General features: G+C 41.7%; 1 protein-coding gene across 1 annotated transcript in view; it reads right to left on the reverse strand.

Annotated features, from left to right (window-relative positions):
* Window positions 1-24,776, reverse strand: part of HMCN1 (hemicentin 1) — a 193,881-nt gene that overhangs the window by 151,637 nt on the left and 17,468 nt on the right. Inside the window, exons 3-5 of the mRNA XM_009997856.1 lie at window positions 5,673-5,743; window positions 1,860-2,018; window positions 1,331-1,453 (exon numbers count right to left, since the gene is read on the reverse strand). Of these exons, the coding sequence (XP_009996158.1) occupies window positions 1,331-1,453; window positions 1,860-2,018; window positions 5,673-5,743 (353 nt within the window). The remainder of the gene's footprint in view (window positions 1-1,330; window positions 1,454-1,859; window positions 2,019-5,672; window positions 5,744-24,776) is intronic.

The raw sequence follows: 24,776 nt of genomic DNA on the forward strand, positions 1-24,776 counted from the left end.
CCTGCTGAAAACCTTTCTCAAAACTCAAAGACAGACTCCCAGTTCCAGCAGCAGCTGGGATTCTTAGAAATGGGGAAGCACCAAGGAGCTGAAAAGGCAGAGGCAGACAGGCCCTGCAACACTGCGTGCCAGCTCCACTGAGGAACATGGAGTCACTTGGCACCTACAAGTTGCTCCTTCTGCTCACTTCTACCTCTCAAAGCCAGAAAAAAACAAAACCAGAAGAGTCAAACAAAATCTTTATCCTAAAACTTCAGTCCTGGCAAAGAGCATTTCCCATTGGCAGTATCATGATCCCTTCTGTATAAAGAATCTGACAAGAGCAGTTTCATCCTTATTACACAAATAATTGCAAAACACAGGACAGAACTGCAGAGTCCCAACAGCTCATTTATTTTCCTCTGACTTTTGGAGGATAAATCCCCTAGGAAGTTCCTCCTTTTGATCACCTTCCCATCACTGCCAGTACCCTTCAATTTTTCTAGGCAATAGCAGTAGGAGCTGCAATGTAGGAGCTCCAACATTTGCCATTGTCCCAATTGTAGGAAAGGAAGAAAAAAGAACAAACCAAAGTAAAATTTATTTTAAAAACCCTGAGTCTAGTTACTGCCTATACCAGGAAGTCAAAGGAAAATGTTTACAACATTTATAAATCATTCCAGTTCCCCAAATATCTAACATGTGCTTTCATTTCTCTCCAAATTATTTTCTCAAGCACTATTGAAATTTCATTTCTGCTTAAGGCTCACTGGAATTTTCAAAGAAAATAGTCACTCAAGGCTGCAGGTCAGCAATCACAATTCCTGGGAAGTCAGCAGGGCTGTCAAAAGGATCAGAACAGTCGCTTCAATAAAAAACTTACCACAGTTTGTGAACAATGGAAAATTGCTGGCTCAAACCTATCTGTTCATTAGGAGAGGAAGTTTTTTTGTCCAGGCTTATTAGCAATCCTTTGCTTTCTAACAAAATGCTCATTTAAAGCTGGTACTGCACTCCCTTCAGAGCATTACAGTCTCTGCACTACTCAGAGCACAGAACTGCACCTTACTTTAAAGACTCCCCTCCGGGAAGCCTGCTGGCAGAGGCAGAGGGAAATGGGTGAGGTTAGGGCAGGTCACACTTTCTGAACATAAATAAAAGTCACAAAATTACAACCTGATACAGCAGATAGAAAAAGAAGAAAGGGAAAGGTGGAACAGGGACCACATACCAACAGTATAACCTTTAGAATTTCCCCTAATCATCACTGACTCATGATCAGGTCACTTAGAGACCTGAGGTATCAGCCTCTGCCTTGCTTTCTCTATATATTGCAGATTTCCAAAGTTACCTCATTAACTTGTTTTTTGTCCAAGTGAAAAACTTGACCAGAACTTGTTGAGGCAATTTCTTCATAGACCTTGTAGCCAATGTGATTTCTGTCATCACAGTCTCCAGTGAGTACAAACACTACCTGTATTAAAAATAAAATAAAATAAAATTAAAAACCATTTGGCACACGGTGCAAACTTGAGGAAAATGTGGCAAAGACAGCATTAAAACAGGGCAACAGAAGAACAGGATCACTGGGCAGGGGTGCATGTCACTTGGCATGAAGGACTGCCACACTGCACTCACTACTAGAGCAATGAAGAAAAAAAGGAACAGACAAGAACCACTTTAGATGTGATACTCACCTATCAGCACTTGTACTTCACAGAATATTTATTTCAGAGCAAAATGAAAACACCCACAGAACAGGTAAACTGGCCAAGAACACAGAGTGGCAGAAGGCTCATTTGCACTACTTACACCCTTCAATATTGAGAAAACAGGGCATTAAATACATAAGCCAGCTCAGAATGTAAATCCCTCTGTACCTGTGATTGTTTCTGCTGAATGAGCTGAAGCACTTCATGGGCAAGTCTGTAGTCTTTGGATCGTGCATCAGTAAATACATAGATGAAAGAACCAGGAAGAGAAATTTCTAGAGCAATCTTTATTGCCCCGATGCTCATCTCTGGACAGTCCCCACCACCCTGTTCACAATGAGAAGATAAACAAAGCACACCAAGTAAGTTGCTTTCTTTTGGGATATTCAAGACAGATACTTCCTCAGCTTATAATTCTTCGTTGACTTTTTTTATCCTATCCTGTGTTGTCACAGACTCACACACTCAGAAGCAACAACTGTAACAATTCCTTGGGGAAAACAAAGTTGTGGTTAGCCTGAAAATGGCTGCTGTGGTCACTCTTATCTTTCTGGAAGCACCACATTTTGTTTAGCTCCAGTTCTTGTGACAGCTCCTTTTCCCCCACTCACACGCTCCTGCACTGGCCGACAGTTGCATCTCTCTGGCAGAACGCAGCAGTCATGGGAGGTCACGGTGATAGACACAGATGGGAAATGATCCCAGCCAAGCAGTGCTGAGCTCCAGGGGGACCTTTAGACACCAAAACAGCAAGAAGTTGACCTAGACTTCATAGTGCAGGGCAGGCAGGGCAGGCAGGGCAGGAGCTCAGGAGAGGGGCACAGGTGCTGTGCTCCAGTTCCCCCACCTCACTAAGGAAACAACTACAGAGCTTGACATTCACAGACCATGTGTTCAACCAAAATGCTTCCAAGTACGACTTTATTTAACTTCATATGAAAGGATCCATTTATCTTCTTAAATTAACAATTAGAGGAAAATACTGTTCAAAATTTCACTTCACCTTACATAAAAGTTAACTTGGCATATTCAAGACAGAACTTTCCAAAGAGTTGAATATGAACTGTAAAACCTGCCCATGTAAACAACAGCACAGATCTGCACTCTCCACATTAAATATATGTTATTTATTTCATTTCTACAGTTGACATGTCTTCAGACAAATCTCCACAAGATGGGAAGGAATGAAGGAAGGACAAAGAAAAAAAGATAATGCAATTGTAGGATCTATTTTTAATTCTTGAGATGCCATCAAAAATTACATTCTGAGGTTCAAATTTCATACAGACACACGAACCAGACAAAACCTTGCCTCCCACAATCCCCTAGTCCCAAAAAACTTCAGCTGTCCCCAGTGAAATGTTCATGCCTGTAGTATTTTTAATCACTATCCTTAATGCAATTTAAAAGCATCAATAAACTTTTCATCCATTTAAAAAAATAGGTACATCACCATTGCTCTTTTTATAGGTCAGTCCTTTCTAAAGGTAGCCTTTTATTCAAGGGAAAAGCAATTGGCAGACTGCAGATTGCCTGAAATTCAAGAGAATTCTCCAGAAACACGTGAGAGACATCAGAACTTTATCTTGGCAACATTTGCACAATCCCGTGGGACAGATCAGAATATCCAAGTTATTTCGTGCTAAGTCAATGTCACCTTCAGCCAAGGACTCTTCCACATAAAGCTTTAATTTATTGTCAAAGTCAAGATAATAGCTAATTTCTATAGACACCTCCTTGGAAGAAGAAAATCTCTATTCCCACTTCAAGCCTACTAGAATATTATCTCATGTAATGCTCTATATGGCAGCCTCTATTTCCTATGTATAACAGGTAAAGCACTGCTGAGCTAGATGGTTATTCTGACACCAAGTGTGAGCATTTTCATTTTCATGACCCAGAAGAGGGGTTTTCTCAAAAGGCAGCTAGAACTACAAAACAAAAGTGTATTAGCTTTATTGTAAAAAGGAAGAAAAAATTTCCTTTTGATGTTTCCTGCCTTTCTCTCCAAATTACAGTTAAATATGGTTACAATAACCTTGTGAAGTATTCTGGGGGGGGAGGGGGCTTGAAAAAAACAGGTGAGTAATGCTCAGCAAGTCTCTTTTTTCACTCAGTTTGGATGGGCACACACAAATTTTGGTTGTTAGCTCAGCTCATCTGGACTATTCCCATTTCTTATGTCTAAAATTAATACCTATGTAATATCTATTTACTCAAATGGCATTGTACCCAATTACAAAATGATAGAATTTGATTTTATAAGTGTTATCAACACTTTTACAGAAGATTATTTGCATAAAGTTGTCGTTTTTACAGTGAGAAATACTCCAATAAGGCCTTTTCAGAACTGTTGAAGCAAGTTCATTGGCATCTGTACCACAGAGTTATGTAACACTCCAACTATGCAAATGCACTTTCAAAGTTTTTCATGCAGACAAGATTTAAGTCTATTGCTTATGCAAGTGTCCATTGTGAAAACTGCTTCATATGAGATGATACAAAAAATCTTATTAACTCTGGGGGGAAGGAGGGAGGAAGAGCCACTCTGCAGGTTACTGTCATGCTGCCCTGAAGGATGATTCACAGTTAGGGATGGAACACAGGCAAAATAGGATCAACTGATGTGGTGTCAAAGGGACACTTCCTTTACCACTTCCAGTGAAAAAGGAAGAGGGCCTGTTTTCTTCAGTTAAATGTATACAGACTAATTCTAATTCATTTTTATTTTCATGTTTTTAATTTATATTTTGGCCTTTCACCAATATAATGTATGAATGCAAGGCAGTGAAAGTCAAAATTTAGCTGAATGAGCATATCCTGGAAGTAATGACAAAATATGCACTCTATCAGGATTAGAGAAAAATTTTAGGTACATTAGACAGTAACTTTTAAACGATTTGCTTATAAATGAAGAGTTTGAAATTTCCAAAAACTCCATCTAAATCATATAGCTTTTAGAAACAGCTGTAATTACTTACCAGTGTAATTACTTAGGGAAAAAAAACAACAACCCAAAGACTGGAAGGATTTTTTGAAGTTTAAATTTCCCTGTGAAGAGGAGGAAAAGCATGATGGCTGGTGTTTCCTGCCTCCTTGAAAAACTGAGTATTATTTTCCCTGAATTTCTATCTTTCTGCCAACTTCTAAACTACTCATTCTTCCCAAATTAGCTTTACTGGCTTTCAAATAATATTTATTACAGGGATTACACCATGTGCCAGTTTCTAAGAGACAGTTCTTTAAGACAGGAAAGTCTGTCTGGCACTACTAACCCCAGCTAGGTTCTCCACAGGTCAGAAGGATTTTGCTTGATTAAAAAAGACAAGACAATAGGATTGTATTTTCTTTCAATAAGGGTAACTCCCTTCCAATAATTCTCTCCTTCTTTGACCCAATCCAGATGTCAGCTGTGGTTCATTCTCAGCCAGGGGAACTCCAACAAGGGAGACACTCTAATGTGCTAGATCAAAATTGCCACCTGACTCCTGAGCACAGCTACAGGGTTTGCATAAGAGAAGAGTGCCCGAGGCAGCCTGATGCTTTTGAAGTGGGTGCCAAGCAACGCATGGCAGTGAAGGCAGTATTTAAGTTGTACCTGATGGGTCCCACAGCCCTCTGGTACCTAAATCAGTTAACTAGTTTTAACGGGAAATGAGTGCCAGAAGACAGTAAAACAGTTCCAAAAAGTGTCTGTGAACAAGCAGCAGGAACAATTAAAATGTTTCTATTTATTCTTTCCTGTGTTCTCATTATTCTTTCTTGTCTCCATACAATGATGTAAACTAAGACAAAGTAATTGACTGTAATCATAAAGACAACCAGAGAACAGGAAGATGAGAGTTTGAGGAGGTAACATGACAAAGGTAAATGGCCTACATCCTGATACGGCATCGTATGGCAGCAGAAACATCAAGATGACAGGACAGATTAGAGGACAAGCTTTGCTAGAACCACACAGAGAAAGAACACGGTACTCACCTGAACATAAAGTTCCCTGAGTTCAAATTGAAATTTCTTGGGATCAGTGGTTATTGTCACCGGACCAATTTCTAGAATGGAAAAAATGGGAAAATATGAAGAAAGCACAAAGTTATCAAAAGACAACTTCAAGTGAAGTGCTGTTTCAGATTCATAAAAATTTGGTAGTAAAATTTGGCAGAAAGGAATTATTGGGAATGGTATACCCAGCACCAAAACCTATTATTCCAAACCTAGTAACTCTGATACTATGCCAGTATTGCCAGCTTCTAGGTGTCTTAGACATTTATAGGCACATAAAGCATTTTGTGTTGTCTTTCTTTCACATTTAATTTTGACCAATCATTTACTTGCTTTTAGCAATCAGAAGGGAATAAAAATTGTACATTGAGTAAGCACAGGACATCAAGCTGAAGTTGACTGGGCAGTGTACTGAGGAGTGATTAACAGCAGCACAGAGCTGAGTGTTTCCCAAGGGCACTGGCTGTGCCACAAGCCTCCTTTGGTCTCTTCAACAAACAACTGCCATCCTAATTGGTATCAAATGTGATTCTAACCAGCTGATTTCCTCCTGCTGGGATTTCCTGACAGTTTACCTTCATCTGTCTTGGCACGCATGCACTTCATCCTTTCCCTATCCTGGCAGGCATTTCTGCCCTGTCCTCCTGCCAGGAATGGCATTTGTCTAGCTCAGCAAGCTGGACCAGGCTTGCTAAGCCCAAAATAAAGACATAAATAAACAGACAAAAAGAAAAAAGTGAATAGATATCTGCTAGTTTAGTGCCCCAAAGCGAATTATTGGGAATGGTATACCCAGCACCAAAACCTATTATTCCAAACCTAGTAACTCTGATACTATGCCAGTATTGCCAGCTTCTAGGTGTCTTAGACATTTATAGGCACATAAAGCATTTTGTGTTGTCTTTCTTTCACATTTAATTTTGACCAATCATTTACTTGCTTTTAGCAATCAGAAGGGAATAAAAATTGTACATTGAGTAAGCACAGGACATCAAGCTGAAGTTGACTGGGCAGTGTACTGAGGAGTGATTAACAGCAGCACAGAGCTGAGTGTTTCCCAAGGGCACTGGCTGTGCCACAAGCCTCCTTTGGTCTCTTCAACAAACAACTGCCATCCTAATTGGTATCAAATGTGATTCTAACCAGCTGATTTCCTCCTGCTGGGATTTCCTGACAGTTTACCTTCATCTGTCTTGGCACGCATGCACTTCATCCTTTCCCTATCCTGGCAGGCATTTCTGCCCTGTCCTCCTGCCAGGAATGGCATTTGTCTAGCTCAGCAAGCTGGACCAGGCTTGCTAAGCCCAAAATAAAGACATAAATAAACAGACAAAAAGAAAAAAGTGAATAGATATCTGCTAGTTTAGTGCCCCAAAGCACTCACAAAGAGATCAGCTGAGCACCAGCATATGAACTGGGGTGCAATTATGCAGTCAGGACAAAAGAAAAGCATGAAACTGCAGTGGTGCCAATTCAATACAGCTGTAGCTTACATGGAAGTGCTACCTCAGCAGACAATATAGCACTTTCCAAGCTCTACAAAAGTTCATATGTACTTATCTTCCATATAATCTAGACATTTTACTTCTTTAAACAGTCCAAAGTTTTATTTCACTGGTGTTTCAACAGCAGCCATCACCGTAATCACACCCGTGTTTGCTTGGTGTATCCATTTATACAAGTGCCTTTTGCTAAGCATACATTTTAGTTTGTATGAAAAGCACCTAAGAGATCACAGAAAACCTTTCCTAGGGTATTAAACTCTTACGTTTGTTTCTGCATGGCTTTGATTTGAGCCAGTTATCTGTGAATGCTAATTACTCAAATGCTGAAGTATCACCAAAGAGCCATTATAAGGATTCACCATTCCTCCACACACTTCTTCCCACCATGTTCCTGTTCCTACCACTTCATCTGGTACCATCCTCTCTTGGGTATTAAAGCACACACCTGTAAAAAATAAAAGCTATCTCCAAGTTGTTTCCCTTCAAATCCCTTCCCTGCCAGCCATTGTTCTCAAGCCCATAACTGAATGGGGTTTTTTACATACAGTAAAACCACTAGCTCCATTATTCCCTCCCAGTTGAAGGACTGCATTTTTCAATTCTACAGCAGTAAATTCCTTGGAAAGGCTTTCCTTTCCTATAAACCAAAGATCTGAACAGCAACACTACTTCAGCTAAGCTAGAGCAGCACACCAGGCTTGGATGGGATGAGAGCTTTGCCTTGTCTCTCTGAGGCAGCCACGCCAGGAGCTCAGCAGGGAGCACAGCTTTGAAATGGCTCCTCAGCTAGAGGAAGGGAGTCTGGCCTAGTCAGCACCAAGCAGAGAGGCACCTGCTCTCAGGACAGACCTGAGAACTTGGCAGCAGCCACAGAGTGGGCAGATCTCCCCAGCCAGCTCTGCAGCCAAGGCCAGAGCTCATGAGCCCCCCATTCCGAGGCCAAGCAAGGGGCTGGAAAGGAGTGAACAGGATCACTCACAGCTTCAATCACCTGCTCCTCTGAGGGACAAACAGCAGCACCACAACTGACACCAACACTCCAGGGTAAGACAGCAACCATGTCTCTGTCAGCTCTTACCTGAGGGACACCAGGACCATTCCTGGCTGTAGGCAAGGATGCTAGTAGCTCATGCAAACCTACACCTGCAAGCACTGGCCTGATCCACTTCTGATACAGCAGGTGTCTGGAATGGCAACAACCACCCAGCTCTGGGCTGGTATCACTTCCCCCACCTGCATCATCTGATCTTCTCACAGTGTGTGTATGGAGGTTATTCACACATAGCTTACAAGCCCAACCTTTTAGGTCCAAATGGTGATGTGACTGATTTTCACCATCTGAACACCAACTTGTACCAAAACCCCAGCACCTTCCACATGCTGTCAGGCCACCATCTTAAGTGACCAACTTGCAAAATAGGCTGAAATAGTCTTCACCAAGTTAATTATATTTTATCCTCATTCTGCTACCTCCAAGTGCAACTCAAACAAGACTGTTTCAGTGCAGGTAAACACAGACCTTCCAAGCATTCAGAACAGATAAAGTGAGAAGACATTACCAGAAGTGCTTTAAGTTCACTTGCCTGCTAGGACCAGTTGTCACAGAAGGACTTCAGGGAAGAAAGGCAAGTTCTCTCACCAAGTACCACAGAAAGTTCTTATAGAAGACTAAATTACTGATAGAGTTAGAAGTTCAAAAACTATAAAGTCTAAGTCAAATAGCAGTCAGCAGTCTGGACAGGGGTCTTTAGGATGAATGCACAGAGGCAGGTCTGAATCACCAACCCCTGTGCAATACTGCCAAAGAACTACATAGCTCATGATGGAGAACTGTTTTAAGCCCTTTGAAGATGTTAACTGTGAAGCATGAGTTCAGGCTGAGCTTCTGAAGGGTTGAAGGGTTTGAGTTTTACAGTAGCAAACTGTGCAAGTTCACTGTAAGAGCTTCCATCTAAATAGTGCTGAAAAGCTTTGGGGCATTAAACTAAGGCAAGACAGCAAAAAAGGCACAGTCAAGTTAACAGAAAAATCTCAAAATGGTTTTCAGTGTCTGATAAAAGCAAAGGCACAGACTTGTTCATCTGTGCATCTGTCAGTGGTATGCATGCAGCCAGTCAACTCATAGGTCTAACTGCACATTTATCTACATCCAAAAAGGCCCAAAGTCTCAATGACTGCATGCAGAGGTTAGCACACCAGTCAAGACATTCCTCAAATCAAGCATAGTTACATATGTATCATTCTAAATACAGAATATTTACTCAGAAACTAGAACCTGTAAACATGCCAAGGAAAGCAGAAGAAAAAATGTTTCCTTTTTTTTTTTAAACTTCATTAGTTCTTTAGGCAAAGACTGGCACATAAAATATTCCAACAGAGTATGTCTGTTGTGATGCTGAAATACAAATCCATTTCTAGGCACTGATGTTGGTATATTTGGGAGCAGTTTTCTGCAGAGGTCTCCCCATTGCTCAGTACTCCAAAGCTGCCCCTGGTTCTCTAAAGGAGGTTGGACAAAAGGTGAAAACCCCAATGCAGACTCAGGAAGGCAGAGGCTGTAACTAAACCCTCTCTTCTCAAAAATACCATGTAAATCTCAGTTCCTTCAAGCTGATGTGGTGATACAAGACTTAATGTTACACACACACACAAACCTGATAAGGTCAGAAAGGAAGTGTATTTTGAAGGAACAGCTGCACATTACTGAAACAAAACTCAAGGTAATCACAGTGGTGCTGGAGGTTGTACCTAAGCCATTAAACAAATGTGGCAACATAGCACTCAATACCAGTCCTTTTGGCAGAGATTAAGAGTCTTGATACGTCCTTTCTAGAGCAAAAGCAATAAAAAAAATGTCACCTTTAAATAATGAGAGAAGTAACCTGAGAAACTGGCCATTGTGAATGGCCCTGATGTTTTTCCAGGACCTTCTGCCACACCTCAAATGGCTGCATGTTTATATACAAGCTGAACAGCAAGAACATGGGGAAAACCTCCAATTATCCAGTGACACACAATCACACATAATCACTGCTGAAAGTCATTGCAGATTTGGCACTACTTTAATCCTGACCACATAAGACATCTGCACCAACTATCTGTTTTCAACTGCTGGATATTTTAGGAGATCTAGCAAGGGAATATGGAAGTTATTTGGTTAGCTCTCATCAACTCTGAAAACTGAATTTGATTGTTCTGGAAGGAAAAAAAAAAAAAGCTCTAACTGACAATTGGTAGCTGAAGGAATTTCAGCAGAGATACAAAGTCCTGTGGAGCACTTTCACCCACAGAATTCCTTTTTCTAATTCAGAGCAAGGACATTTCCCTGAAGCAAAACTACACTATGAAAGCAAAAAGAAAAAACCTAACCCAAAAACTAATGCCCTAACAACAGCAACCCCAATATTCTAGCAACAAGTGTAATTACAACAGCCTTTTACTACAGCACCATTTTGTTACACACAATGAGGTCATCCCATACATCTACCAGTGTATTTATTGGTTTGATGCCACAGCTGTGCAGATTTTTACCAGTGCCAAACCTCTGCAGTGGAGTGAAAGGGTAGCCCTGCAGCCTGCAAATGAGGAAGTCAAAGCATATTAGTTTCCTCATTACCGAGTATACTACTCAAGAAATACAGAGTTACCCCCACCTTAAAACACAAAGAACATCTGAGTGGTGATTGTTGCCCACATAATTTTTTTTATTTATAAAGTGGACCTACAAGTTTAGCACCAGGCATCTGAAAAAATAAAGATCTGTACTCAGTAAAACAGGCATGTTTTTAAATGATACCCTGAAAAATTAAATGTGTACTGTGAAACCTTCTCTCTCCCTGTCTTCAGAGCTGCAGCACACCTAAGAGCACTACATTTTCATCAGGAAGTTGCATTTAGAAAGCTATCATTGTTTTCATCATTCACTGCACATTAAGTACCATGATTCCAATGAAGTAGGGTTATTAAGAGTTTACAGGTCAAACTATGCAAACAAGTCATTTGTAACTTCAAGCTGCCAAACAGGTGTCTGGTTTTCACAGAGTTTTGGGATATTCTGATTTACTGGCATCACTGAAAATGTTTGTAAGGCAAAGAGCTGGGGGAAGGGAAGAAGGAAAGAATGGGAATGAGGTGACCCAGTGGAGGCAGTCCAGCCTACACTTCTAACATATGCCAGACCTACCCCTTGAGGTGTAGGTCTGACAGTGGGGAAAAAAGGAACATGACACACTGGGCATGGCTACAGACACACTTTCCATCCACGCTGCCAGTGTAAGCAGTTCCCATCTTGTCTTCCATCTAAGTGGTGCTTCCCACCTATGGCAATCTTGACCCCTTTTGAGATCAGAAAACTGAGGTGGGTTTCATATAAACATACATGCCCTTGCCTGCCCATGGTTTATTTATAGATGTAAAAATACTATTTGTATTCGAGCTGTCTTCCAGTCTTGTTTCCTTTACATCTTCTAAACTGCTACCACCACAAGCAAAGAAATGTCAGAGGATAGGGCATTACCAGCTAGGACAGTTAAAATGCCTCAACCAGGACTGCTGCCAAAAGAAGTGGGTGCACAATTATTCTATAAGAGCTGTTTACTAACAGTGCTGAGCACTGAGCTGTTTAATGCTGTCTTCTCAAGCTTCCTTATCTGTATCCATTGCAAAGTTCTGCTTATTCTTCTGAAGACTTTTAGGAGTAACAACCTGCCAAACATTAAGGAAATAAGAATAATGAGTTACTCTCAGCCAGCTGGCTGTCCTAAGGGCATACAAGCAGAAACTTCTAGTTTCCTAACAACAAATTGGGTCCTACACATGAGGACGTTTCCCCAGCACAGAGGACTCACCAGCTGCCATCAGCAGTTCCACAGTGCTTGCTGGTCCTTCCCAGCACCAGAGTATCACTTCACAGGGGCAACTAGATGAAAATACTTTTAAATGCCACCTCAAATTACAGCAAACCTTTTTACTCCTCAAACAGCTGACAAACATACACACACAGAATCAGAAGATTTTTATAATTAAGTTTTAACCATTAATGCAACTAAGATGCTGCTCCACTTTTAACCGGTTGCCAGTCTCTGTAGCAGACTGAACCCAAGCAGCTGACTCTGGGAATACAAGCTAGATAAGTATTACTAACCAACACCTACTAAAAAACCAAAGCCCTCTGCTTCAAGCTTGGAAGTGAAGAACACCCCCAACCTGCATGGAAGATGTGGGTGAACACCTTGCTGAATTTGTGCAGAAGCACCAGCAGGGCCACTGGAAAAGACCACTGGAAAGACCCACCCACGGGTCAGGGAGCACTGTGGAACACCAAGATGATTAGCACTAGAATAAGCTACTTGAAATTTCTTCCTAAATTATATACCCTCGTGACTCACTTGCTTCAGACTCTAACCTGGGTATCAAGTTTTTAAAAAGCCCAAGAAATGCAGTGAACAATTTTTACCAGATTCTCAACCAGAGAGAAAAAAAGCCAAACAAACCCAGCAAGCTCATGTTTCCCTAAAGCAGTCGCTTTTTTTTAAATCAGTGGTTTTTCAGCCACATGACTTATGACTATTAACTTTCACATGCAAACTTCACCTCACAGAGACAGCTGACTGGAAGGAGTCAGACTGCACAGGGAGTTTTTCTTTAGCTGACTATTCAAACAAAATACACACAGTCCATGCAGAGCCCTGCTAAGGTGCCCAGGCCAGTGTTCGTGGAGCATCACTGAAGCTCCATCCTCACAGATGCCTATGGTCATAACCCTTGGGGAGCAAAATCTGCACCAGTCACCTCAGGGCAGTGGCTGAACCCTGGATGAAACTCAGAGACCACAAGTTGAGCAGAAGTTTTACTTAAATGTCACTTAGTGGCATATTGGTATTATTATTTCCCATTGTTATAACATCTATGAGCCTCTTTCTTTTAAAAAAAAAAAAAAAACAATGGTTAAAAAAAGACATCATGTATTTCCATTTCTTGGAAGAGAAAACTAGCTTGGAGATGTACAGTGGGTAAAATCTAATATTAATCTTTTTTCTACTGCAACCAGCACTGCATTTAGCCTATGGGCCTCAAGTGCAGTTGCCTAAAAGTTGTTAATCAAATGCAATAATAATAAAAATCAGGTGCTGATTTGCCCAGCAAAGAAACACTAAAAGGAAGAATTAACAGTGTGCTAAGAACTACAGTGATAAAAACACAGGATGTGCCAAGTAGCCTCTTCTACCCAGAGAATGCTAAAATAAATCTAGGTTTGCTACAAATTCTCTCTTAAATATGTGATGCACAAAACAGCCTTAGAGCTTCACAAGTCCTACCATGAGTGACATTCATTACATTAAATTCATCATGGAACCACTGAGGGAAAAATCTACTCCCTCAGGCTGGAAACAAAGAAAGGCAGGTTGATTTTTGTTCAGAGAAGATGAAAAAAAAAAAAAATAACAACTTGAACATCCCTCCTGGTAGGTCAGATGATTTTGTTTATTTCTGGTGCACAAATAAGAGGCAAAGGGACCAGAAAACTTGACTCCATGTGGTTAAAATTTAAAGCAATGCCAGCAGCTATTAAATGTCCCAGACGTAGAAAACTGACACAAAGCAAGTTGGTTTTTTTTCCTTTCTGGGGACAAATGAACATACAGAACCGTGGCATCTGCAGAAGACCCACCTTCCTCCTCCCTCCCCTTGGGTCCTTTGAACAGCCCTGGAGGTCTGTTCCCATCAGAGGCCCAACAGCCATGATTTCTGAAATGACCTTGGCTGCCTCTAGCCAGCTCTCAGTGGACGATTTCCCAATCACAAAAAACACAGCCACAGCTGGCAACTCAGCTGACAGCCCCTGAGAGAGGCCACAGGCCTGAGAGCCAGGGAGATGATGTGAGTCTCTCACAGCTAGGTGGTCCCCAATGTCCAAGCCTTTACTTATCCCAGTGAACCAAGCAGGTTCCACATGCTGCCCATGCTCTCGAGCATCCCTCCTGTGTGCCCAGAGGCTTTGGGTGTCCCACTTGTCAGCCCAGCTCTGTCAGGCTTCAGAAGTTCATGCTGCTTTTCTAACCAGACAAAGCACTATCAAACACAAGGGGGGGAAAGCATTTGCTGACACTACACAGCACGCAAACTTGGGCTGATTTGCTCCCCCCAGCCTACAGTAAAGAATGAAGAGCTGAAAAGAGCTGCAGCCACGGCTTCCTCACCGCGCTGCACGGGAGCAGCGACCCAAGCTGCTCACTGAACGTCTGAGAAGGTCATCAGGTTACTGGCTGGATCTCCACTTGTTAACAACAAGCTGAATGGGGTAAAATCCAGTTCATGATGCTCTTCAAATTCCTTCCCCAGAGTTCAGTCCAGCTCTATTTCTGTCTCATCTCTCGGGCTGTGTGTTTTGGCACCACTCCTGCAGCACTTGTCACGGCGCTGGAGGAAGGACTCGCGCTACAGGGCAGAGCAGGAGCAAGCACAACTACAAGTGTTGCAGTGCTCTTCTGTGGTTAATGACTTTAACATGTTGAAGTCAAAGCAAATACTATTTAAAGCACAATTCTTAACAAAAATTTCTCCCTGCTATTGCGTTACAAAAGGACCTTGTTTACTGCACCATCTAGCAAAGGTTCACTCTGAGCTGCTGCTGCTCAGGAATATCCCAGCTCCACCATCGGGAGCCTCCTGACACTGCAGGTTCCTTACCACAAGCTCAACCATAAGGCTCTTTCTTCACTGAGCTCTGGTTGTCACTGTGTCCCACATTTACCTCACCATAGATGGGGCTCGTAGGCTGACTGGCAAAAAAAATATAAAAATCAGCTTTATTTTTCAAAAATAGAGGAATCAAATTACCAAGTCTAATGAAAAGCTTCTGCTGCTTGGAAGATTATATTCACATATTACTTCCTCCAAAGAGAATTGGAAGATCCTTGGAGAGGGCTACCTTACTCAAGCCAAGTCAGCTTTTTGATCATGAGACACAAGCTAAACTGAAAAAGCAACTGGCTCTTCCTTGCTGAAGCTGCAGTCACATTGCTTTCATGAAGGATATGGAATTACTAATGCACTCAGCACCCACATCTACAGTAAAACAGACTCAGTCAGCAAATAAAGTTACCAACAGAAACTTGAGCACCCTGAGAGCAGGACAACCCAGTTCTGCTCAGGCCACAAGGATGAGAAATCCTCCACGTTCACAAGTGGCAGCACATCACAATATGCCAAGTCAGGAACAGTACTTAATGTGCCTAATTACTACCCTGTATTTAACAGACCAGGAGCCAACATCTTCTTGAAGGAGCTGTTCTCCTAATGAGCTTTATGGAGATCACAGCACTAATCAGCTGGTGCTTAAAACTGTCAAGAGACCATGGACATGAGGATTTCCCAGAATAAATTAGCATATTAATTCTGTGCTGTTCTTTAACAGGCTTATCTTCTGGTAATGCCTTCACAGGGTAAAAGCTGGAATATGGTGTATCCTGGGTCTTGTTGACAAGAGGGAATTACCCAACCCAGGGCAGAACAGCACAGCACAACTGTTAGCTCATCCACAGTGTGCAAAGTTTTAGGACTTTTTTCCTCTCTAGAGGAAAAATTAAATTAAAATTCAACTAAATACATTTTCCTCAGTTTTCATCTCAAGCCACCTGTCTCCCAAAAGAACACACAGAAGAAAAATATATTCCTTTTAGAAAATTTTAGGAGAAGAAAAACAACCTGTTACACAGACATCATCATTTCAATACCTTAAGATTCATCATGGATCCAGCTGCCACCCTTTGAGAATGGAGATTTCCAAGCATAATCAAAATAGTCACCTAAGACCAGATGCTAGGAGAAAGAAGTTGTCACATTCAGTACAAAACTCCTCGTAGTCTGTGTATGAGGACCCTTTATCATTATTGTTTTCTTTTTACCGTTAAAAATGCATCTGCCTTCTCTTTAAGTCAATGATAGAGTTTTTATTATTTCACTTAGGCTCCAGCTCCCCTCCAAGCATTATGATTTAAAGTGAATTGCTAAAGGATTAGTAGTGCAGAATCATTTGAAACAAGAGTCTCCTTTTTAGCCATTATAACTGTAAATTCAAATCCCCATGCATTATTCTAAATAAATGTCCGCTTCCCAAAACTAATCCCCATGCAGCTGACAGGAATTTTATGGCAGATAATGTTGCCTGCATACACTGCTTATTCACTCTGCCAAAATCCAGTTGTCAATCTTGCCCCTAGGCCTCTAACAATGGTTCAATGTTGCCCCAAATATTGCATTAATTCATTTATTTGTTAATTCAAAGCATCTGTTTAAAGATGCTAGGATGAGGTCAATTACTGATGTAACAGGTTAAAGTGAGCTTTTTGGTCCTTTAAGAATACCTATTATTAACAGTGAAGACTTTGTAACTATTTCATTTCATGTTTCTACTTCATAGACCCATTTCTTACTCCTGTTGAGGCTTTGTGTGACAGGTTGAACGCGATGACTTTTTGAGGTCCCTTCCAACCTGGGCTGCTGTAGGATTCTGCTTCACAAGGAATGGGAAAAAGCTGCAGAAAATACAACTGCAAAATTGCTATCTGACCTAGCCAACCTGGGAAGAAGAGGATACTGAAACACTTGGGCTCTATTTAATTTTTTAAAAAAGGTATGGCAAGTTTTTCCATGGCCAGATAAGCCTCTCCAGACCTTCATTACAGCACTGTTTACTTTGGTAACTGGCAAGTCAGCTGGAAGCAGCTCTCTCCCACCCCTTAATTTTTGCCTGTATCCTTTGAAATGGTGTCATTTTCCAAAAAGGCACCAACAAAAACATTTTTAAGCAGCAGAAATCATTCAGTAGTGGATAAATGTACTGCAGAACAAGAGGGAAGCAAGCCTGAGAAACTCAAATGGCCACCACAACCCCAAGGAGAGGGGAAAGGAGTCACACAGCCAGGCTAAGGAGTTTCTCCACAGCTGCCAGAATACCTTGGCAGTGACAGCAGTTACACGTGTCTCCTTCCCTTCTGTGGTCCAAACCAGTGAAAAAAACTTGCAGTGTGGCTTCTGGTTCTTCCCAGCTCTCACCCTGGAGCAGCAGCGGGCAAAGGCTGCAGTGCAGGAGGAAGACCAAGCCACACAGTCAGCTCTCCTACTGGCACACTGCAGTGCCCACAAGTTTAGCTGCTAGGAGCCACCTGGCAACCACAAGGGAAGTAGCAAAATGTTCCTCTCCCCCGCGTGTAGCATTGCATTTACTTCATCCTTTTAATTGTAGAATCAGACTGGTTTGGGTTGGAAGAAACCTCAAAACCCATCTAGTCCCAATCCCCCTGCATGGGCAAGAACACCTTCCACTAACCACGTTGCTCCAAGCCCCATCCAATCTGCCCTTCAACACTTGCAGGGATGGGGCAGCCACAGCTTCCCTGGGCAACCTGGGCTGATGTCTCACCGCCTTCATAGTGAAGAATTTCTTCTTAATGTCTAACCTAAAACTCTCCTCTTCATTAATTCATCTGGCAGAAGAATCAAAAAACAGAACTTGCCCCCAGAATAGTCATGTAATTAATCTCCGACAATATTTGTTAAATAAATCCTGCTGCACAGAAGTTCCTGAGTCTGGCTGTGCTGCCAAGGATTTGACTGCAAGCCACACAAGTTTACTTATCACTTTGGACAGAGAATCTGCAAATTCACTGACCTTATGTAAGTTCTACAGTACATAAACTATCCCCAAATTAATGTCTAAACATCTACTTCTGCTGACAGACATTTGGCATTTAAAATGGAGATCTCAGACCAACAGCAAAAAACCTTATAATAGTACATTATCATTTTCAAAATTGACTGAGAAAAGACTAAAGGAAAACCAAAGCTGGAAAGAGTTGTGCTCTTATTCAGAAAACATCCATTTCAGCTTGCTTCTACAGCTGTGAAACAGCATCTCTAGGGTTTCAGGGAGCCCCCTTCGGCCAGGGGAGCCACTGCAGTGTACGCTAGCTCCCTTCAGGAGTCAGCACCCTAGAAGTTTATCAGTCAATTTCTTCCTCATCCTTGAGACTGCACCTAAAATCTCTCAGGCTTGAGTTTTTCGAGTAGGTGGTGCTGCCCTACTAAGCTAAAAGAGGTTGCTGGTGTCTCTACAGAAAAGATACAAACAAAAACATGCTTGAGGCACTGTTGAAAAAAAAATAATAAAAAAAAAAATCAGACTCTTGTCTTTGCCTGCTGCCCCTTCCCACCTTGAGCAGGTAAAGCAAGAGCCTTCGCTTTGCACTAGCAGTACCATGGTGCAACACCTTCACTGCCTGTGTCAGCAGGTACCAAACTGGAGGAGGCAGCCCAGCTTGTAGGTTTGGAGAAACTCAAGACTTAAGCCACTAGAACTGCTTTACAAGAAAAAACCCATCTAGGTGACAGGGCCTGGCCCTGGCAGCAGAACCAAGGTGCCATCGATGAGTCCCACAAGCAGCATTTGCTTCCTTCTCAGGAGCAGCTCACTTACCAACACATTGCCTTCTTGCCCACTCTTCCACACTGGCAGGAACTCCAGGCAGCTCATTACAGCAAGATTCAGAGAGCTTGCCTGGGTAGCTACTAACCCATCCCCATTTCCCCATGCTTCTCTGCACAGCCCAGTGCCCTGACACTGGGGATGGACAGCCTGACCACAGGGAACATGGGGGATGCATCCCAAAGCATCCCAACACACAGCAGGATGCCTGGACTGAACAGGAGGTTGAGGGCTACAGGAAAGCTGCTGGGTGGCTGTGGAAGAAGGAAAATCATGAGACTGTTTCTGCTCTTGATGCAGGTTTGGGCGTTCAGTAGTTTTGAGGAAGCTGTGGAAAGGAGGGAAACATTAAATATTATCTGCAGGTTATAAAATTCCACCGAGTTTCCTAGTGTAAAAATGCAAACATGCTCCAAACTAAGTAAAAAAGCAGATGTGAGGAGGGAAGGACAAGTAAAAAAAAAAACACATGAGAACATTAACTTTTTTAACCCTAAACATAATAGTCTCTCATTTCATATGAGGATATCCTGAATCAGTTAACCAGGAATACATTATGCAGAAACCTTGTTTTCTGTTTGCTTATCTTTTAAGATTTGTTCAAAATCATGCCACTTACTTATGTTTAGGTGGAATTTACCTTAGACTAACCCATTCGCCTCGATTCCTGTATTTCCCAGTGCCACCTTGTATTTGGCCTAGGCCAACAAGACTTGGCTGTACTCAGCTGACCACTGCAAAAACATAGAACTCACATGGAAATAAAATAATCCATCACTAAACAATTACCAAAATTACTCCTAAAAAATTATGAAATGTTTAAAATTGAAGTATTTACCATGTTTTCAATACATTGTCCAGCCTGTTTATACAAGACAGAGCACAAAGCTTCCACCCGTTTCTGCTAGCAAAGAATCAAACAGCCCATCTTCCATGGGCTTCTCATCTGGCATGTTCTTTTGTCACACTGACACAACACATCTAGTCTTCTCTTATCATTAAAGCTGAAGAATGAATTTACTAAACAGCAGCAGTTGCTTTAGATGTTACTACTACAACGTCCACCCTCAAGTAGTTCACTACTTGTGTTTTATTAGAGTTGGCAAATGACAACTCCTCAGCCTCTTCAGGGCAAAGTCAACTAGCTTAGCATAAACATGGAGTATCTTTTTAAATTATGAGGGCTTGATAAGATTCAGTAGTGCTAGAAAACAACACTAATCCAAAACCTCTCCACCATTAAAAATAGAAAGGAAAAATAATAATTTTCCATAGGCTGTATTAATTAATAACTGCAGTGGCCCAAATTGTCACACATCACATCTTTCTTTAAGAAACAAGAGCATCTTTCAGACCCCATCTATTATTCTAGATGAAGATAGTCTTAAAACAGCCCCTTAGAGATTGAATTCTTTGTTCTGCTGTGGGTTACTTAGTGCTGGTGCTGCAAGATCTGTCACTTCAAGTGCAAATCTCATGCCTGACATCCTTCACAGGAAGCAAGACTCATGAGCCCAGCCATCCAGTGACCGACTCAACACTGAGTCTTCAACTGCCCATTTCACCTCCACTTAAACACGTTTCCAACAAAAGGCCTGCTGGTGATCAAGTTTGCTAGTTAAACTGTCCAGGTACAACCGAGCTGTAATGCAAGGAAGTGCAGTCCTAGAAACCATAGCACCTTTTAAACAGCATAGGCAGTTCAGATCTGAAGAAAACATACTGCTGAATGCCACCATATTCAGTGGGACTTCACTGCTCTGTGCAAGTCTCAGGCCTCAGGACAGCACATGATAATGGAATAACTTCTCTTCAATGAGCAGTGTCTTTAGAAGGCAGCCCTGCCAGTCCTCTTCCTGCCTTTGAACATCATCTTAAGAACTTTCTCATTCCAGCCCTGAGGCTCCCACCACCAACTGTCTGAGAAACCAGGGCAGCTGCCCAGCCCAGAGCAGTCTTTCCTAAGAAAGCACAGGTATACAAACTGATGGCTGTGCTACAGCTACTCAGAGCTTCTCATTTAGGCCTTATGTCTTGCATCCAAAAGAAGGCTCAAAACCACAACAAAAATATGCAGTTCTTAATGGCTATCACAAACCAACATGAAATTCCTACATAGGTTAATAGTCAGGATGACTTTCTCAAACTCCAGCACCACAGAACAAAGACCGTAAGTGCCTGACAAGCTCACTTTAAAAAACAGTCTGTTGTGCAGGATGGAGGAACCAGCTGTTTTTACAAACTGCCCACTAGGAAGACTGACACTGCATGGAATGTGGGAGAGATTCAGGTACAGACATGACTAACCATTCAGGGTCTGATCAGTGCTCCTTCACATTACTGCCGTACAAAATGGCATCCAAAGGATCAAGGCTGTATGGCTCAGGTTTAAAACATTAGTTCTAACAAAGATTCTCTTGGTTGCCCAAGGTAAATCTTCAGGGCCTCACTCAGAAAAAACACCCAAGTCTATGTGAAAGTCATAAAAATCAGTAGAATACATGCAGAAACATTCTTAAAAGGTTTGCTTAATTTAACCACAAGCAGAGTTTGTGCCCAAAATCTCCAAACTGTGAATGAGGTGGTGTTTCCCATCTCACATCCTTTCTTTATCCCTAGAGTAACAGCTGTTATTCTGGGCAGATTTATCATCATATGAAGGTAGAGACACTGTAACAGTAGAAAACCAACTATAAAGATGTTAATACAAATGTTATGGGTTAATTTCTGGTAGGATTACGTGGCCCAAGAACCCAGTGTACCAGCTAAACTATACAAACACAGATAAAACTGTCCAAACATCTAACCTTAATAATAAACACAATCTAACTCACAGAATAACCTCAATGAAGTTCCAGATGTCTCTCACACATGGTAAATTAAAATACTCTGTAATAAAGTTTAGAGTACACTTCTAAAAGCTAGTGTAATGTCATGAAATATAAACAAAAACAGGAAAAAATTAATTCATCTTGTTTGCCAAAGTCACATTTCACATTTACTGAGCTCCTTCAAACACGTTATGTTGCTGATCCACAGTAATGCCTCAAGGCACAACCTTTTTCTTTTTTCTGATCTTTGGAGTTAAGAACTGCTTTGAAATGTCACTAAGGCATACAATTCCTACTCAATGACAATGCTGGAGAGCACCCTGTAATTTAAAACACCACACTTCTAATTGGCAAAATTGAGTCAAGTAGGAAAAAGCAGGAGGAATTCAGATCTTATCCTGAGTACAATGAAACTTCAAACAGTGCTGGAAAACCAAAAAAAAAAAAAAAAAGGAAAGAAAAAGAAAAACAGCTGAGCTAATAAAAACCAGGCCCTAGCTTAAACAATCTTTCATCAAGTAAATTTCACCTATATTGTTGCTGTTGGAATTTGGGAAAGTAGGAGGAACCAGCAAGCTCTGAAGAGGAGATGTGAAAGGATATTGAGGAAATATGTAATATTTAGCAAATTAAGAAAGCAGACAAGCAAAGCCAGACTCTGACCTCAGTTACACTGGTGTAATTCCAAGCTAACATCACTGACTGTAATGGAATTACTCTGGATTTACTCCATGTTAACCAAGATCAAAACCTGTTCAATGAGACAGAATATCAAAAGTGGAAAAAACAGCTTTTCTGCCTACACAATGGGACATTTCATTGCAAGTAACTAAGAAACTGTTTAATGCTATGTAGCTACAACACAAGAGGTGAGATAGGCTTGAGTCATCACTTAAATATCCACAGCCAAAATTTATAAAGTTTGAAAGGTTTTATGCACTTCAAATCTACCTTTGAACAAGCTTTATTAAAATTGAAGAGCTAATTCAAAACATGCTTCAGTTATTGAAGGCTTCTCTTGTTTGTCTCATCTCAAACCATACTCTATAAAGCAAGACTCATCCCATGAAGTAAGCATGAAACAGCATCATCATGCTTCCCTCTGGCCCTTTACAGAAACAACTTCATCCTCTCACTCCATCTGCTAAGCTAGATCTCTGTCTCCACAAGCTGCCAAACAACTCGACACTGTCAAGTGTTCTTGTGTCTCCCCTTTCAAAGAAAAATGGTGGGTACGTGTGAGTACAGGTGGCTATGCTGAACCACCAGGAGGTTAAAGGACTTGCTTGAAGTGGTAAAATTGCCAAAGTCTTTAAAATGCAATTTAGCCAACATACATAATTTGATATACCATGGCTCACTTTAGGCCACAGAATGCTACTCAGTTACACTTTCAAAGATGGAGAAAGGGCTGAGTTTTTACAGTAATGACATGATCTCCACTCTTCACACCCTAAGCATGAGCAACAATAGCAATATTTAGCACAAAGCTTTACACACAAAGCAGCCACATGTTTTTCTCCCTGTCAGCATTCCCAGAGACTGTCTAAATGTGCACATATAGAACCCCTGTATAACCCAACCTCTCCAGTTAAATTCAGCTCACCAGCACTAGGGACACTCAGCCCTGTCCCCCTGCAGTTGTGCCAGCCGCACAAACCTCCAGCCCTGCTCCCCAGAAGGGTGCACACAGAAGCCATCCCCTCCTCTGCTTGGCAGCAAAGCTGTTGTTCATGCACACCCTCTCTACCCAAGCCAGTCAGGAGTCTCTGATAACCTAGCCCATTTTGGAATGAACCTGGAATTGTGAAGTGGCATTCACAGCTGGGCATCAAAAAGGGCCATAACCTCAAAGAAGAGGGAAGCAGATAAGCAGTGCAGAGCAGTCATTTTTTTGTCCCATAAAGCTACACATTTAAGAAAAGGTACAAGTTCAGCCAAAATTTCAGAGAACAAAACACCAGAGTCCATTGGTTCAATTCAGACTCAGAAGAAACTCTGGAAACATAGCTGCTAGCATGGCCAACATGCAAAGTGAGAAAGAAACATGTCCCTGCTACCACCCTCACTCCTGCCAAGGCAAACGCCAGCTATCAGACACACTGAACACTGTGAGGGAAAGACTTCACCAGCATCTCCTGCACAAACCTACCTGTGGCTAACCCAGCACTTCTTTCAGTGCAAGAATATATTGCCTTTAGCAGCAACAAGTTCCATCACCAAGATCCAGTCTGTGTATGTAAACGATACTCCAGACTGCCAAGAAACCTTGAGATAAAGGAGGAGAGTGCTGAGAAGGGGCACCAAACCTCTGAGGGAAAAGGGTCAATGGAAACTTTGAGGAAGGGATGGGCTGAAGGCAGAGAGGAAGATAAAAAGATGTGGGAGTCCAACAGATAAGAAAAGGAGTAAACGTTTCAGGGATAAATAAGTGACTTGTGGGTTTGTGGTTAACCAAAGGACCGTGACTCAGGAGTAAGTCACATGAATTCCCCGTGCTTTGATTCAGCTTATGAAAAATGTAAAAGGGAAGGCATAACCAAAACAAACAAAAAACCCAAACTGCCAAAAAAAAAAAAAACCCCAAAACCCCAAAAAAAAAAAAAACCCCAAAACCCCAAAAAAAAAAAAAACCCCAAAACCCCAAAAAAAAAAAAAACCCCAAAACCCCAAAAAAAAAAAAATAACCCACTCATGTGCAAGCCCTAAAACACCATGATGTAGGTTTTTAGGTAATACATTGTTAAATCAGGATGCAACACCAACTGGACAAGCACCATTGCCTAAGCACCATGTTATGTTCTCCAAATGCTGTAAGAAAGCAGATAAAACATTATCCCAACCAGCATATATCGTGGGGTGCTTCAGCAGCCTACCAGGGCTGACCCTAGGGCTTGGCTCTGCCTGTGCCTCTGGGGGGTCTAGCAGTACTTCTGGTACTCTGGTAGGAGAGCAGTGAGTGTGTGCAGTGATGCTAAAGAGCTCCCATGAAAAGCACACTGCTGTTGCTTTGGTGCTGCACAAGCTGCATAACATAAAAAGGAAAAGAAGTGCCACGATGCAAAGGGGTTTGCCCAAAGACTGGCAGCAGTTTCTCTACCTGGGTGCTCCAGCTATTGCTCTCTTACCTAAAACCATATGCTTACCTAACAATTCCACCCATTTACAGCCGAAAACACTAGTTATGATACAGCAGTTCCAAAGTCAATCTCTTGAGGATTTTAGTAACTAGAAATATAAATTAATATGAGGACATAAAAAC

This window comes from Chaetura pelagica, unplaced genomic scaffold (assembly GCF_000747805.2).
Source record: "Chaetura pelagica isolate M959 unplaced genomic scaffold, ChaPel_1.0 scaffold655, whole genome shotgun sequence".
Taxonomy (NCBI): domain Eukaryota; kingdom Metazoa; phylum Chordata; class Aves; order Apodiformes; family Apodidae; genus Chaetura; species Chaetura pelagica.